Genomic DNA, 13,817 nt, shown 5'->3' on the forward strand with positions numbered 1-13,817 from the left:
TTTTAACCCTGTGACACTAAATATATTGAACACGTGAGCTTTTCAGAACACTTTGTTTTGTCTGAAGGTTCAATAAATACTGGAAATCTTTTAAAAACTGGCAAATTTCCCCGCAATCATTTCATGGTTGAGGTTGAACGGGGAGCTGAACTTAGTTCTTCTGCTCACAGATGATGTTTCAGATGGAAACAGCTGATGTCTTCAAAGCAGCTGATCACATTTTGCAGCACAGACACGTCCAAGTATCAGAGGTTAGACAGATGGTGAGTATTTAGCGCCGGTAAAACAGTGTACATGAACCACTGAACAGCTAAAGGTGAACAAAGGCAGAGCGGCTGAATGTAAGAGCAGGTGATCGAGCCGCGCACACAGGCTGGTTGGGAGGCAGCGACGGCAGGCGTCAGCTAACAGCCTGTGGAGCAATAATGTTTCAAACAGATACTCAAACCTGTACTTAATATTCTGCATACTGGAAGGTTGATAAGGCCGACGCAGGTGATGGATCACGAGGAGAAGAACCTCAGTGTGGACAGCTACTGGTATTACGCTGCAGCCCTGCTGAGGCCGAGTAAAGGTCTGTCACGTGTCACCAAAACATGAGTGCAGAGTTTACTGTAACATGTCTGAAGGTGCAGTTACAACGAAGGCCTTTTAACGAATCAATGGAGAAGTGAAAATCACTCTAAAGCTTATTAGTGAAGAAGAGGCTGCGTGGATCTCCCAGTTCTTGGAGAAGAGAAGCACGATCAAAGGTCAGTAATCCACTTAAAGCAGCTCTCAGGAGCCCTTCGACTCTCAGCACAGGAACAGTGATCCACTGTGACAAACCGAAGCGTGATTCATTGCTTCAGATGAGGCAAACGCATCGAGGACATCATGAGAAATGTTTGTTGAGCATTTTGTGATTATTTACAATAGAGCCGTCTAATTATTACAGGTGAAATCAGCCCAGGCTGGAGTCTGCGTAGAGTTAAAGCAGCGCGGCCTTTCTTCACTGTAAACACGCACACCCTGACCTCATTCGTTTAAAAAGCAGATGATTTGTGCTGAGAAAACTCAAAGAAAACTACAACGCAATGCTTCCTGGGAAAAGGCTGAATTCCAACCCTGCTGCTCTGCAAGCTTACGCCTCGCATGGTCGTGCAGTCGGCCTGCGTGGAACATTCGGCGGCCCTCAGACCGTACGTTTGACATCCTTGCTATGAGGTCGGCCCACACGTTCACAAACATTCATCCTTCAGTTTGAACTGAAGTGTAAGACGAATACTTCACGATGTTAACAGCAGGTGTAGAAAGGCTCGTGCTGAGTGTCAGGCCGAGGTGAACACGCCTCCTCAGACGCGTCACTCTCCTCGGCTGGTGCGGACGAGTGGAGAGACTATCGTCAGCAAATAAGGGGAAAATGGTTCTTTGAGCCTGGACGTGAAATACTTGAGTAAAAGGTGAACCACCGCTGAGGAGGAGCACGAATTCTTTCTGTGACCAGAGCTCAGCTTGGCCAGCTGTGGTCAGCCACTCGGACCCTGGCACATACCTCCACACAGCTGCTGCTTCACCTGAGTGCAGCACTTCATCCTTATGTTGCCTCATTCGTCTGTATGAACACGCTGAGCTGCAAACGCTGGTCCTCAACGCTTCACTTGACCTCCTGCAGTGCATTTGGACATTAATTGGAGAAGTAATTTGGAAGCTTTATCTATTTAATCTCAGTAATCACAGCCAGGTGGTGCAGGCGTAGCGGCGTAGCACAGCAACAGACTGTGCAAAGACCCTGTGTGGTGTTTTTTCCCTGCGGCCCTCCAAAAGACACGAAATCCTCCACAGCTCGTCCGTGGGTGTGACACGGCCATGAATCGGTTCTTGTCTTTGCTGCCCGGCCGTGCCCCACCTCCACCTCTTGCTCCACATTAGCTGGGATAGGCTCCAGCGCCCCTCGCGACCCTGAAAAGGATAAGCGGAAGCGAATGGATGGATGGATGGATGGACTCCAGCTCTTTAGCTGCTATCACAGCTGCTGGTGGCATCCAGAGACTGATGGCATGGAGAAATTTGAGCTTGTAGAAACTCCTCATTCCAGCGATCATTAGATTTCTCTCCTGTAGATTAAATATTCTCAGCTTTTGAAAAGCTCAGATTGTGTGATCAAAGGAAACCGAAGACAGAACGAGGGTCGATCACTCGGTCGTTAATCCTCGGCTTTTATTGGATAAGAGTGATGAAGACACCTGCAATCAATCAATCCTTATGCAATCAAACCTCTGAAGCATCACTCATTATAAAGTGCCGTTGTACGTCTCCACTCACACCCACTCACAGACACCGTGGGGGTGGGGATGCATTGCTTTACACCACCCTCTCCCAAATCCTGTGAAACGCTGCTTTCTGTCAGGATGTCACACTTTTTTTTAAGCAGCCAAATGAGGTCAGATCCATGTATGAATATGAACATGTTTATTCTCCTGCAGGAAAATAGCACCAAGACGCCATCAGGGGAGAAATCTTCTTAAACCCTGTTAAATCCCATTAAAGCACAATAACCTCACAGCACCTCTCAGTACGCCATAGTCTACCTGATCTTCAGGGTCTCCTGATTTTTTGCAGCTCTGTGGATTCCCCACCGAGTTCTCTTCGCTCTCCCTGTAACCCACACTCAGACTTGCCTTGGCAGATCAATGGAGCAGCATGAGGTTAGGATTTTAATTGAGCTGTCCTGAAGGGTGGGGGTGGTTTTAATGAGGCCAGGGCCTGTTTTCATCCTGACCTTTGAGGCTGTGCTCTACAGGTGTCCATCCTCTAACTTAAAAGGAATGTATGGGCTTGTAGGGTTACCCCAGAGGTGTCAGCCCTCACAAGTGTGTCTGCAGCTTGACATTTTCACCTGAATGAAAGTCTCAGCCAGGTTTTTTAACCTGTTACACTGTATTCAGTGTTTCTGATACCTGTGTTATCATTTAGCAAGGAGGATGGTTTGCACTCACGCACCACCCAAACCAAAAATCCGATTGTGCACAATATTAATAAATGACACAAGAACACGGCTGCTTTGTTCACGTAATCATATTTTTGTCACCACCAGCTTAAAGAACAACACAAACAGTCAGTGAGCACCAGCTCCACAGAGACCAGCACAGGACACTGGCTGTGCAAAGGTGTGCTGGGGACTGTGCAGCATTCAGCAGCAGGATGAGACGGGGTGCACAGCTGGGACAGTGCACAGGAGCATCTGTGCCACATATGGACTAAAAGACCCGACGGGAGTGAAAACGAGGCTCAGATGTTAGCAGGTCTAAAGTTTCTTTAATGTGAAATTAAAGCAGATTTAACCAAATAACTTGTCCACTGAACTCTTGAAATCCATCTCAGGCATCAGGTACAAGTGTCATTACAAACCACTGCTGCAAACGAGTGAAGTAAAAGTCACCATCATAAGAAAACTAAGTCAGCTCGTCCCACAAAAACCATGATGACATCGTCAGCCTGGTCATCAGCGCTAAGTGCAGCCAGGCAGCCCACAGTCTGAGAGCCAGCACACTGAGCACACAGACGCATCAGACCAGAGGGAAATAAACAAGCCATATACAGTATCAAAGTAATCTATTACTTGTGTTTGTGCTTCCTGAGATTGTAAAAAGTACTCGAGAGCAGTGACACCGTCATCATTTTCACACAAAGACATCTCTGCACATGCTCCACAGGCCCATCAGGCCAGCATCAGTGTCAGAGTTCACGGTGAGGGGATTCTGCAGGTGATCCTTAGCGGGGGGTGGAGCCTATCCCTATTAAGCACACGTGTTTGAACCTGCGCAAACATGCAAACGGTGGAGGTGAACGCAGGCAACAGTGCTAACCACAATGCTGCCTTTATTCAGGATGCAGCCTACACCCTGCTGTACTCGCTGTGTTCATTCGGCAGGCATCAATAAATAACGTGACCTGGATATGAGCCGACAGCAGGAACGATTTGACCACAGTGGCGTCTCCTGAAGCTTTTATTTACTTGCTCGACTCGATTGCTGTGCCTCAGTAAACAGGCAGATTTGTCAAACAGCCGTGCTTTGTTTGTAAAATATCAAAGTCATTACGTAAGAAATTATATCAGAAAGAAAGGGTGTGGGCATGCACTTTGTTCCCATATATCAGGGGTGTCCAACTCCAGGCCTCGAGGGCCGGTGTCCTGCAGGTTTTAGGTCTCACCCTGGATATCACACCTGAACCACATGATTAGCTATTCCCAGGCCTCTGGAGAACTTCAGGACATGTTGAGGTCATTCAGCCATTTAAATCAGCTGTGCTGGATCAAGGACACATCTAAACCTGCAGGACACCGGCCCTCGAGGCCTGGAGTTGGACACCCCTGCCATATATACACATGTGATCTCTGTGATGAAGACAAAGGGGTTTATTTTCTGAACAGCTCGTTGTTGAAACGTTTGCACAGAAATCTGGACTAAAATGTAAAACCTACAAACTCTTGTGTGAAATCAATGGTGCTACGTTTGCGTTGATGAAGGATTATGGGTATGCGACATCTTTTTAAACACTCACTTCACTGTTTTTGTCCATGATGACTTCTGTCCTCTGAAGTTCAGCACAGGTAGGCTTTCTTTGCATTAGCTGGTTTAACAAAACGGGCTTCTCAGTGCACTTAAAAAGTATTTTATGCGTCATTCGAGTCTTCTTCCCCACAAAATGGATCAAGTGAGCACCGCCTGCTCCAACCAGACAGAGACGGGTGACAGAGAGCTGCACAGGTTACACGTGTACAACACTCAGGACCCTGTACGTACAGGAATCTGTGCGAACGCTTCACTTCCACATTATGTTTTCAACATGTTACCATGGCGATCAAAACCCACCACCACCGCAATGAAAACTCTGATTTTAGGCTAAATTTACATTTCTAACCTGGTACAGAGGACGAGTGCACAATTTCCATGAAAGCAGCTGTCACCGTGGTAACTGATGCTGAACGCAGCCCGAACAGGAGCGGCTTATCAGAGTGTTGGTTTAAAATCAGCAGGAAGTGCCGCGTTCTTCTAATTCACATTAAGTTTTAGATGAAACCAGATCACATGACGCAGGGTTTTACGTGGGTAAACTGACAAAGTCAAACGTTATTAAAACCACTGAAGCCCAGGTAGAGTGACAGGTGTGCAAAGTGCACGTTTCCACTTGGTGATGAAGAAGCTTTATTCTTACCTGCTGCTGAGCCTCTGCTGAAACTGCAGCTACGGCAACACAGAATAAATCAAACAAAACGTTTCCTCTGTCGACAAAGCAACTCCCACTTCTCGTTTTTAGCCTCTGCAACAGTAACAGCTGGAACATGTAAAACCCAAGATTAACACTGCAGAAGATTGTTAGTCGCTTTTCTTTGTGGCATTTGTGCAGTTTGCCGTTCAAGTTTTATGACCTTTACAGAAGTTTTGTCATCTGATACGGTCACTGGCTGGAGTAGGCGACACTCACAGGGATCATTCTGAGTATGACATGTGAAACGCTCAGAGCTGGAAGCACTGAGCCTAAAGACGTTGAGAAACACCACAGTGATGACACCGCCCCTGGTGACAGCAGACAGGAACAACATGATGGTCAAAAAGTATGTTTATGGTATAAAGACTCTCCTCCTTCACCACAGTATCTTTTTATTACAGACTGCTCCAAAGAAGCAATGTTTCACTGTTAGCCACATGCTCCGTCTGCCTGAGACCAGTTTTTAAACGTCCCGTCTGTTAACTTGTTTCAGACAAAAAGAAGAAGTAAATCACAGAACGTAAAGCCAGCTGCTTCGTCCTCGCAGGTTCTTCAGTTCTCCATCAGTGTGCAGCTCCAGCACTCACACCTCTACCAGTTCTCCAAGCTCACTGCTGCATGTGCTTGTTTGCAGAAATCTATTTTCCTCGTCCACGAAACTGAGCGCTGAAATTTACTGAGTAAAACACCTGATACATTTAAACGGGACATAAAAGAAACAGGCAACAAGATTCAAACTAAACACAAAACAGTTGGCACTGTGCAGCTACGCAGCTCCTTCTGGGGTTGTAGGGCGGAGATTTAAAAATACTTGGGTCAGAATACTACACGGGGGGGCAACACTGTCGGAGTACGTCCTCATTAATGGAACGAAGAACGCTGAAGCAGGCTGAATACTTGAGCAGCATGATTAAACGAGCTGTGTGCACAGACATGCCCACTGACACAGCGGAGTGAACCCACGCTGTGACCGACTGGCTCAGAAGAACATGTCCTGGTACAGGTTCTGGCCCATCTCGATGTAGGCCTCCTTCTCCTGTGCAGACATCTGCTCCACCAGCTCTGGCCTCTGGCTCACCTCTCTGTACGAGAAGGGCCGGCCTCCCACCATCACTGTGGGCTCATCGCCCACTTCCTCAAATTCATCGTCGTCCTCATCATCCTCCTCTTGGCCCCGATGCTGCGCGGCCGCGGCAGGAGGAGGACCCGGGGGCGAGTCGTCGTCCGACTCGCTGGTGTCGCTGTCTGAGTCACTGGCGTTGGCAGAGGTGAGAGCCCTCGCAGCGGCGCTGGCTCCGCCTGCACCGGCGCCTGCAACGCTCCTCTTCTCGTGGATTAGCAGCGCGCGCATCACTTCCTCGTTTTCATCTACCTGACTGGTGCCAGGACCAGGCGCTCCATCCTGGGCTCCAGGTACGCCACCACCTGTGAAAACCACATTAAGATTAGATCACATTCTCATTTTTAGCTTAACTCACAACTTCAACACAGCTCTGCTCTTCAACCCTGTTATTCTGCATCCGTGTCATGTGGTAAGGTAACCATGGGGTCGAGATTTATCATCACATGATGCAACTTCTAACCAATCCAGGACATCTCACTGGAGCGTAGGCTGGATGACACAGCACCTGCACGGTTTCTTGGCAGACATTCAGTGCTGCCATGTTTCATCACAGCAACGCAAAAAGAAGGCGTGGCCTGGGACAAACAGCTGCAACACATAAACGTGAGATCTCCAAGAACGACCGATAACGACATTAATCCGTTTTAAAAGAAATGTGCTGGCTTCAGAGTGAGTGAGTAAGTTCTTAGAAACAGGTTTCTTTATCGATACCTGTTCCAGGGTAGGTACGTGCTCTGTGATTGGTCTACACAGATGGGAAACTAGATGAACAGAAACATTGGCTGAGGATCAGCGGAGCCTATCAGAGAGGCGGGAAACCACGAGTGGTAATTTCTTCTCCTACTTCCTCCCAACTTGCTGAAATCAGCTCAGACGAGCTAAACTGCAGTTGCTATGCCAACCACCACCTGGCTTAACGTCATCTTGGCGTTTCAACCGGCACAATGCTAAAAGCCTGGCAGTTCCACGGTGGGCAGTTGCCCCCAGGGAAGCCCTCGGAGCTCTCTAACGAATGGTAGCGCACCGTTTCAGTTTCGGCGTGCGAGCTCGAGCCCAGCCTGACTTTATGTAGATGTAGCAGGTGCCACATCCCCGCTGATGTCAAAGCAGGCAGAGCGGGTGACGTCAGCCAGTGAGTGTGGGCTGAAAGAGCTGCTCCATCTTTAGAGCCTGCACCCACAGGTGCACAGCCTCCGACACCAGTGTTCAGTTTTCACCAGCTGAAGCTCCGCACGCTTGACTGAAATCATCAGAACAGCCAAGGTGCACATCCCCACCAGCAAGCACAGAAGACGCGCTCGTTCCCTCTCAGCAGCTGAGGACAAAGAAGCTCCACATCTTCTGTTTTTTGATGCATTGTATCAGAATTTGGGTTTTTCTTTACACGTTCAAATGAATAAGTTGTATTTAGGAGCTGGAGTCAGACCCTTTCTTCTTTCAGTAAACCAGATCATGAAACACACGTTTACAGCTCGATGCACGCTCAGGATTTAAGCACAGGGTAAAACCCGCAGGCAGATGAACGGAGACACACCTGTGACAAAAACACAACCCACATGTCTAATTTGTAATTTCCATAAGAATGGATTCTATTATGAGTGATCCTGCCTCAGCCACTCACTAACCAAGCCCTGATTATTCCAATTAGGCAATTATGGCTCAGCGGTACTCTGGCCAGGTCTGATTGCTGCATGCCCTTGGGTAAGGATCCAATGTCATTAGAAGAAAACTTGTTGAAGGGCTGCTCTGACAGATGGAGGTAACCTGGCTGACCTGTAATAACCTGTTCCAGCTACAGACTGAGCACCGACTGAGATGAAAAGCACAAAAACGGCGCTCTCTGCAGTCCATGCAGCATCCAAGCTACCCGCTCCTGAAACACCAAACCCTCTGAGGACGAGAAACATCATTCATGATTAACGATCACATAAACAGCCGCCGAGTCTGGGAGGAAATTCACGCTGAATTAAACTTAAACTAATTCACGGAGTCGGAGATTGCAGTGCTTTAGAGTACGATTACATTCATTCATCTTCAATAACGAGCTGCACATTCTGGAGACGTTTTTCATCCCACTCTGTGAGTCCATTTTCAAATGTTATTGTATTTAGTGAAGACGTTTAAATTGGATCTTTTTAACAAACTCTACACGAGAGACAAAGATGAGAACGGTGTGCTGCAGCTTTTAGATCTCACTCTGGGTCAACACACCTGAATCACACGATTAGTTCATTACCAGGCCTCTGGAGAACTTCACGACATGTTGAGGAGGTCACTCAGCCATTTAAGTCAGCTGTGATGGATCTAGGACACATCTAAACCTGCAGGACACCGGCCCTCCAGGCCTGGAACTGGACACCCGCTCTAAACAGTATCTGTTTATGTTTAGTGTGTCTGAATATAATGACTGAGCTACAAATGAAACAACCATCACAGAGATGTCACAGACTCGTTGATCCGCCTCAGCTGAGAGCGGCTGCAGTGACAGCGCTGTACTTACGGTTCTTGAGGACGTCCGGCTCGTTGTAAGCGCCCTGTACGGTGCTCTGAGTCAGCCACACCGGCCTCTCCTTTGGCGCCTTGCTGTCGCCAGCCTGTTTCTGCTGCTCCTCCTGGTCCATGTTGATGACCACGTTCTGGGTGTACAGATCAGCGTACGTCGATCCTTTGTTCGACCAGGCTTCGCGGTGCGGGCCGCTCGCTGCTCCTGATGCTGCAGCACGTTCTCGGCTGCAGGAAAGAGTCAGCGAATAATATTTACAGCTAAGTTAACACGATTAAGTCTGAAAAATGTGCCCAGTTCACTCGTTTCGGTTCCTCCTGTGGCTACAGACAACAGCTCACCACAGCGTAACCGCTAACTGCGGTGAGCTGTTCGGACGAGTGCGATGCTGCGAGGCAGACTGACCTCTGTTTGAGAGCAGGAATCTCAGCAGGCTCAGGCTCCAGCAGCTCATGGGACAAGTTCACGTCCTCGGTTTCACGGAGCAGCACGTAGATGGGCTCGATCTGCTCGTTGAAGCGCGCCACGAGTGTCCTGGCGTCAGGACAGACCGACTCATCCTCTTCTACCTCCGTCTGGCAGAAGGTACAGCGAAATGTACCTGCAGGTGAAAAACAATCATTACAGACCTGCCTACAGGGCGCTGCATGGACCGAACCAGCAGAGAAGTTTAGGCCCCAACTACTTTACATACCAGCTGATATATCACAGGAAGTGAACCTGCTGGTTGCCATTGGTGCCATTTGTGCTCTGATTTTGGTGATTTATAACCAATCGGGGTCAGGCTTGGTCTTCATGGAGGCTGGGCGTGGTTGTGTCGACACAACAGGAATAAGAGCGCTGACAGAGACTCTTGCATTAAACAGGAAACGTCTGCGAGGGAAACTGTATGCTGTGCGCACCACACTTGCTTCCTACCATTAAGAGAAGGGCACGCTTCGACCATCTGCTTCTCTGGCCGATTTCAGCTTCAGTAACGGGAGCCGTGCCAGCAGCAGCGCAGAGCTCACGCCTGCTTTATGTGTATGAGAGACCCCGAAAACTACTATTACAACTAAAGCACCTCCAGATTAATGCAAATGAAGTGAACAGTTACAGCTGAGGCTGCTCAACAACTGAAAGGCAACAGCGTCTCATTAATGTACAAACTGTTGTTTGTGCATTTAAGATTAAAGTGGTAAATACCTCATTAAGATCTTATTTATCCTCGATGTGTGCCAAGCGGCACCAAGCTGAGATTACTGGAAAAAATCATTACAAAGTAAATCACGTAAATATGATTAATACGTTCATAATGGTCTGGCACTGGTCTCTGGCTCAGCACTGAAACATTCTGCTTTTCCTGTACAAAGGTGGAGAACATGTTGGCCGAAGGTGAGGAATGAGCACGTCAGGTGGAGTGAGTGGAAAGAAGATCACGTGTTACAACATTCACGGCGCGCTGTGAAAACAGAGCTGCAGGGCTTCGGCTCTCCTTTGTGGGTCAGAACGAGCTGGAAGACCAGCAGTGTCGTGTCCGATCCTCGTGAGGTTACGCTGAGTGTTGCTGGCCCGACAAAAACAGCCCATCAAACTACCAGCAGAGCTGCAGGTACCCGAAGGCTGAACCCTGACCGAGGCAAAGCAGCAGAGACAGGAAGCGGTGCAGAGGAACCGTGAGGCGTGTCATCACAAACACACTGATGGCTCATTTATCCAGAGTGACGAGACTGCACATCTATTCTGTCCCATTTGTGTCTTTTCTTAGAGCTCGATCATTTAAACACACCCACATTTTAACATAGTGATTCTACAGTGAATCAACCTGACAGCCAACAACATCAACTATTTACAACATTTATCCCAGTAAACCACAAGTACTGGACAGAATTATTCACTGAAAATGAGAAACCATCTTTAATGATTTGTTGACCACTCCTGTGTGAGTCCTAGAAGCCGAGCCGGATGGTTGGCAGTCAGCCCCGACCCTGGCAGGCAGTCAGCGTGGTGTCACAGCTTAAAGCTGCCGCAGTTTATGAATGAAAACAGCTCACAAACAAATACAAACCTTTGCAGAGAGAGCGCAACGTGGACAACGTTTCTAATGCAAATCAGGATTTTTAATGCACATGTTGGCCCTGCGACAGACTGCCGACCTGTCCGGGGTGTACCCCGCCTCTCGCCCTATGACAGCTGGGATAGGCTCCACCCCCCGTGACCCTGACAAGGATAAGCGAACGAGAATGGATGGATTTTAGCAAACACACATACAACCCAGTTCATCAGTTCTGGGGATGTTGCTTCAATTTCTCTAAAACCAAATTCAAAGAGAGGCCATTTTCCCAAAATGCATTGCATCCTGCGTAATACAGTAATGTGCACTGCTCGGAAAGGAAGCACTTTAAAACATCAGATCAGAAATAAAATCCTGCTGGATATCTGCACCGAGCTCCAACAGCAAAGTGAGAGTGGCTCCAGTGTGACTGCAGGGAGACAGCAAATGTTCGGGTAAGGGCGCGTACTGACATCATCATGGCCGCTGTATGTCATTGATTACCAACTATTTAAATCTGACGTAAAAGTGAAGATTCTGGGTTTTTAAAGTGCACAAACTGTTTCATGGTCACCTACGTTTGGTCTGTGTCATTCAGAGCTCATCATTATGCAGCATATGCAAGTATGTGTGAGGCTTATGACTCATCCTTATTCAAATAACAGACATTTAAAGTGAACTTTAACATGGCAGAATGTTAGCGTACGACTTGGAGCTTATACAAAGCCACGTACACGTCATTAGCTTCAATGGCAGTCTTTTCATGTCCACGTAGCGCTGCTAACAAAGTGCACTCACACACAGCTTTAGAAGTAACTCTGCATTAAATGGACAATGAACAAAAATTCATGCTTCTATCTCTATAACGTACACGATCCTCTGTTCACACTATAGTTTCATTAGGAGGAATTGTCATTAAATGTATCCTGCTATGTGCTGTTACTGCCATCTAGAGGTGAACTGAGGAGCACACAACATAATGGAAGTGCAAACAAAAAACAACACATCAGATCACAAAGTGATCCTTGTATCAATGAAATACCGAAGTCTTCATTTAACTTTGACAAACTCATTTCTGTACATCCACTGTGAATCACTGCCAGTCGTGAGCGCCTGCCTCGCTTTCCCCACATATTATATCTCCAAACATTTTCCAGATAAACTGAGAGCCAGATTTACCAGGTTAGGATAATCACAGAGGGGCAAACACGTCCACAGAGGGAGAAAGTTCTGCATCTATTGATTTTAAAAAAAAAGATGAAGAGTGTCGTCCTCCCTCCTGCTGACACTGCACGTCGAGTTCAGTTACTTTATGCTTGGTTTTAAAAACAAACTACTGAGAAGCAGAAATATGTGGGGCCTTGCTCCAAACCAAAGGGTTTAAGACTCAGTGAAGATCTACAGGAAAGAGCCAAAGCTGAGGCACCACGCTCACCGTTTTGAGCCGTCCACCTGCACCAAATACTCAGAAAACGACAAGTTTCTCTGTGCACGCAGCATGCTATTTAAATATATATGAACTCTCCCCGCCCGCGGTAAAGAAGCTTCTAATTAATTATTCATCCCATAAAAGCTGGACTAAAGTCCCGTCAAACTGCCAGAATGCTTTCAAAAATCCAAGCGTGTTGAATATTACAGTATAGCAGCACTGGTCTGCACCTTTACCTGTCATAGGGTCGAAGAGTTGGTTGGCCTCGAGGTCGGTGAAGGTGGAGAAGCAGCAGGGACACCGGAAGGAAGCGCGGTTGGTGGAGTCTCGCTCATCTGTCTCAATGCGTCGTCGCATGTGATCCAGTTTATACTTGACCACATTGACCAGTACCCTAAAAAGATGTAAGACAGAAATAAGACTACTGAGTCTAAAGTGTCCAACACACACACACACACACACACACACACACACACACACACACACACACACACACACACACAGCAGAGATTTAAACCTGTAATTAATGAAGTAGTAGTTGTGTCTCGTTGTCTTGCCATCGGGCGCCGTCTCCACCCTCATGCGGCACTTCACAAACTTGTCTGCTTTTAGGGTATTGAGTACTGAGCGCAGCTGCTTGCGGTCATACTTGAGCAGCTCCAGCATGTCCTCCTCACGCACACATGGGTTACGGATCAGCACATCCAGCGCCAAAGCATGCTCCAGGCCATAAAAACCCCTCACGACCTGCTTGGCCAGCCGCTTCAGAGCTGCGGGGACCTCGGTCAGTACCGCTGGTTCAATCATCTTTGGGTCTGGAGAGAAAGAGCTGCAGGGCAGAGTGCGACAGCGGGGAGAACATCAGGAAGGCAGGGATGAGGAGCAGGGCCAGAAGAGTTATCCAAGTATAAAACTTTAAATTTAAGAGGGAAGTGTAAGGTATACTAGAGCACATTAACCCAGTAGGAGAAAAATCCCGGCCGCGTTATCGATGTCAAATCATCAATCACAGCTAGCGTAGCTTAGCTTAGATCCAAACAAAGACTAAAACATAATGCATCCGGTTTGCCGGTGTTATTGTACATTTTAATGTAATACACCACAATAGAAAGACGGCGTGTTAATAGTTTACCGGTCATCTTATTATTTCACACTTTATCTTTAATAAAAGCTCGATAAAGTTACTTTTATTTAAATTAAGCGCTAACACTGAGTTGGCCTGCAGAAACCCGGCAGGCGTTAACGCGACCCTTACCGGTTATTGTTTATGTGCCAACAGTCATCTCAGAGTCACACACACTGACGTTAACTCACAAAAACACCGCTAAAACTCACTGAACACAAACGCACGTCACGGTCCTTTAGCTGCTGGGTTAGCCAACATGCTTCACTTCTTATTTTGAGACGACGACCCCGGAAATGAAAAATAAACCCGGGCCAACTGAAATGTTGGCCCGGCTGCACTAAACTGCACCCA

The 13,817-nt window shown here is 47.6% G+C and overlaps 1 protein-coding gene across 4 annotated transcripts; it reads right to left on the minus strand.

Annotated features, from left to right (window-relative positions):
• Positions 1 to 5,604: 5,604 nt before the first annotated feature.
• On the minus strand, positions 5,605 to 13,816 carry gtf2e1 (general transcription factor IIE, polypeptide 1, alpha). Of its 4 annotated transcripts, none has more exons than XM_085384085.1 (6): positions 13,676 to 13,816; positions 12,858 to 13,169; positions 12,577 to 12,734; positions 9,285 to 9,480; positions 8,877 to 9,106; positions 5,605 to 6,678 (listed from the first exon to the last, which is right to left on the minus strand). In XM_085384085.1, exons 2-6 carry the CDS (start codon positions 13,145 to 13,147, stop codon positions 6,233 to 6,235), a joined length of 1,320 nt encoding a protein of 439 aa, XP_085240211.1. In that variant the 5' UTR covers positions 13,148 to 13,169; positions 13,676 to 13,816; the 3' UTR covers positions 5,605 to 6,232. The 4 variants fall into 4 exon arrangements, with proteins under 4 accessions (XP_085240211.1, XP_085240212.1, XP_085240213.1 ...); XM_085384086.1 differs by having other exon boundaries at positions 13,691 to 13,806; XM_085384087.1 differs by having other exon boundaries at positions 12,990 to 13,169; positions 13,596 to 13,741.
• Between the last annotated feature and the right edge of the window lies 1 nt (position 13,817).

The sequence above is a fragment of the Rhamphochromis longiceps genome, linkage group LG16, assembly GCF_057381845.1.
Source record: "Rhamphochromis longiceps isolate RC_006_pf linkage group LG16, R_longiceps_female_GT1.1, whole genome shotgun sequence".
Taxonomy (NCBI): domain Eukaryota; kingdom Metazoa; phylum Chordata; class Actinopteri; order Cichliformes; family Cichlidae; genus Rhamphochromis; species Rhamphochromis longiceps.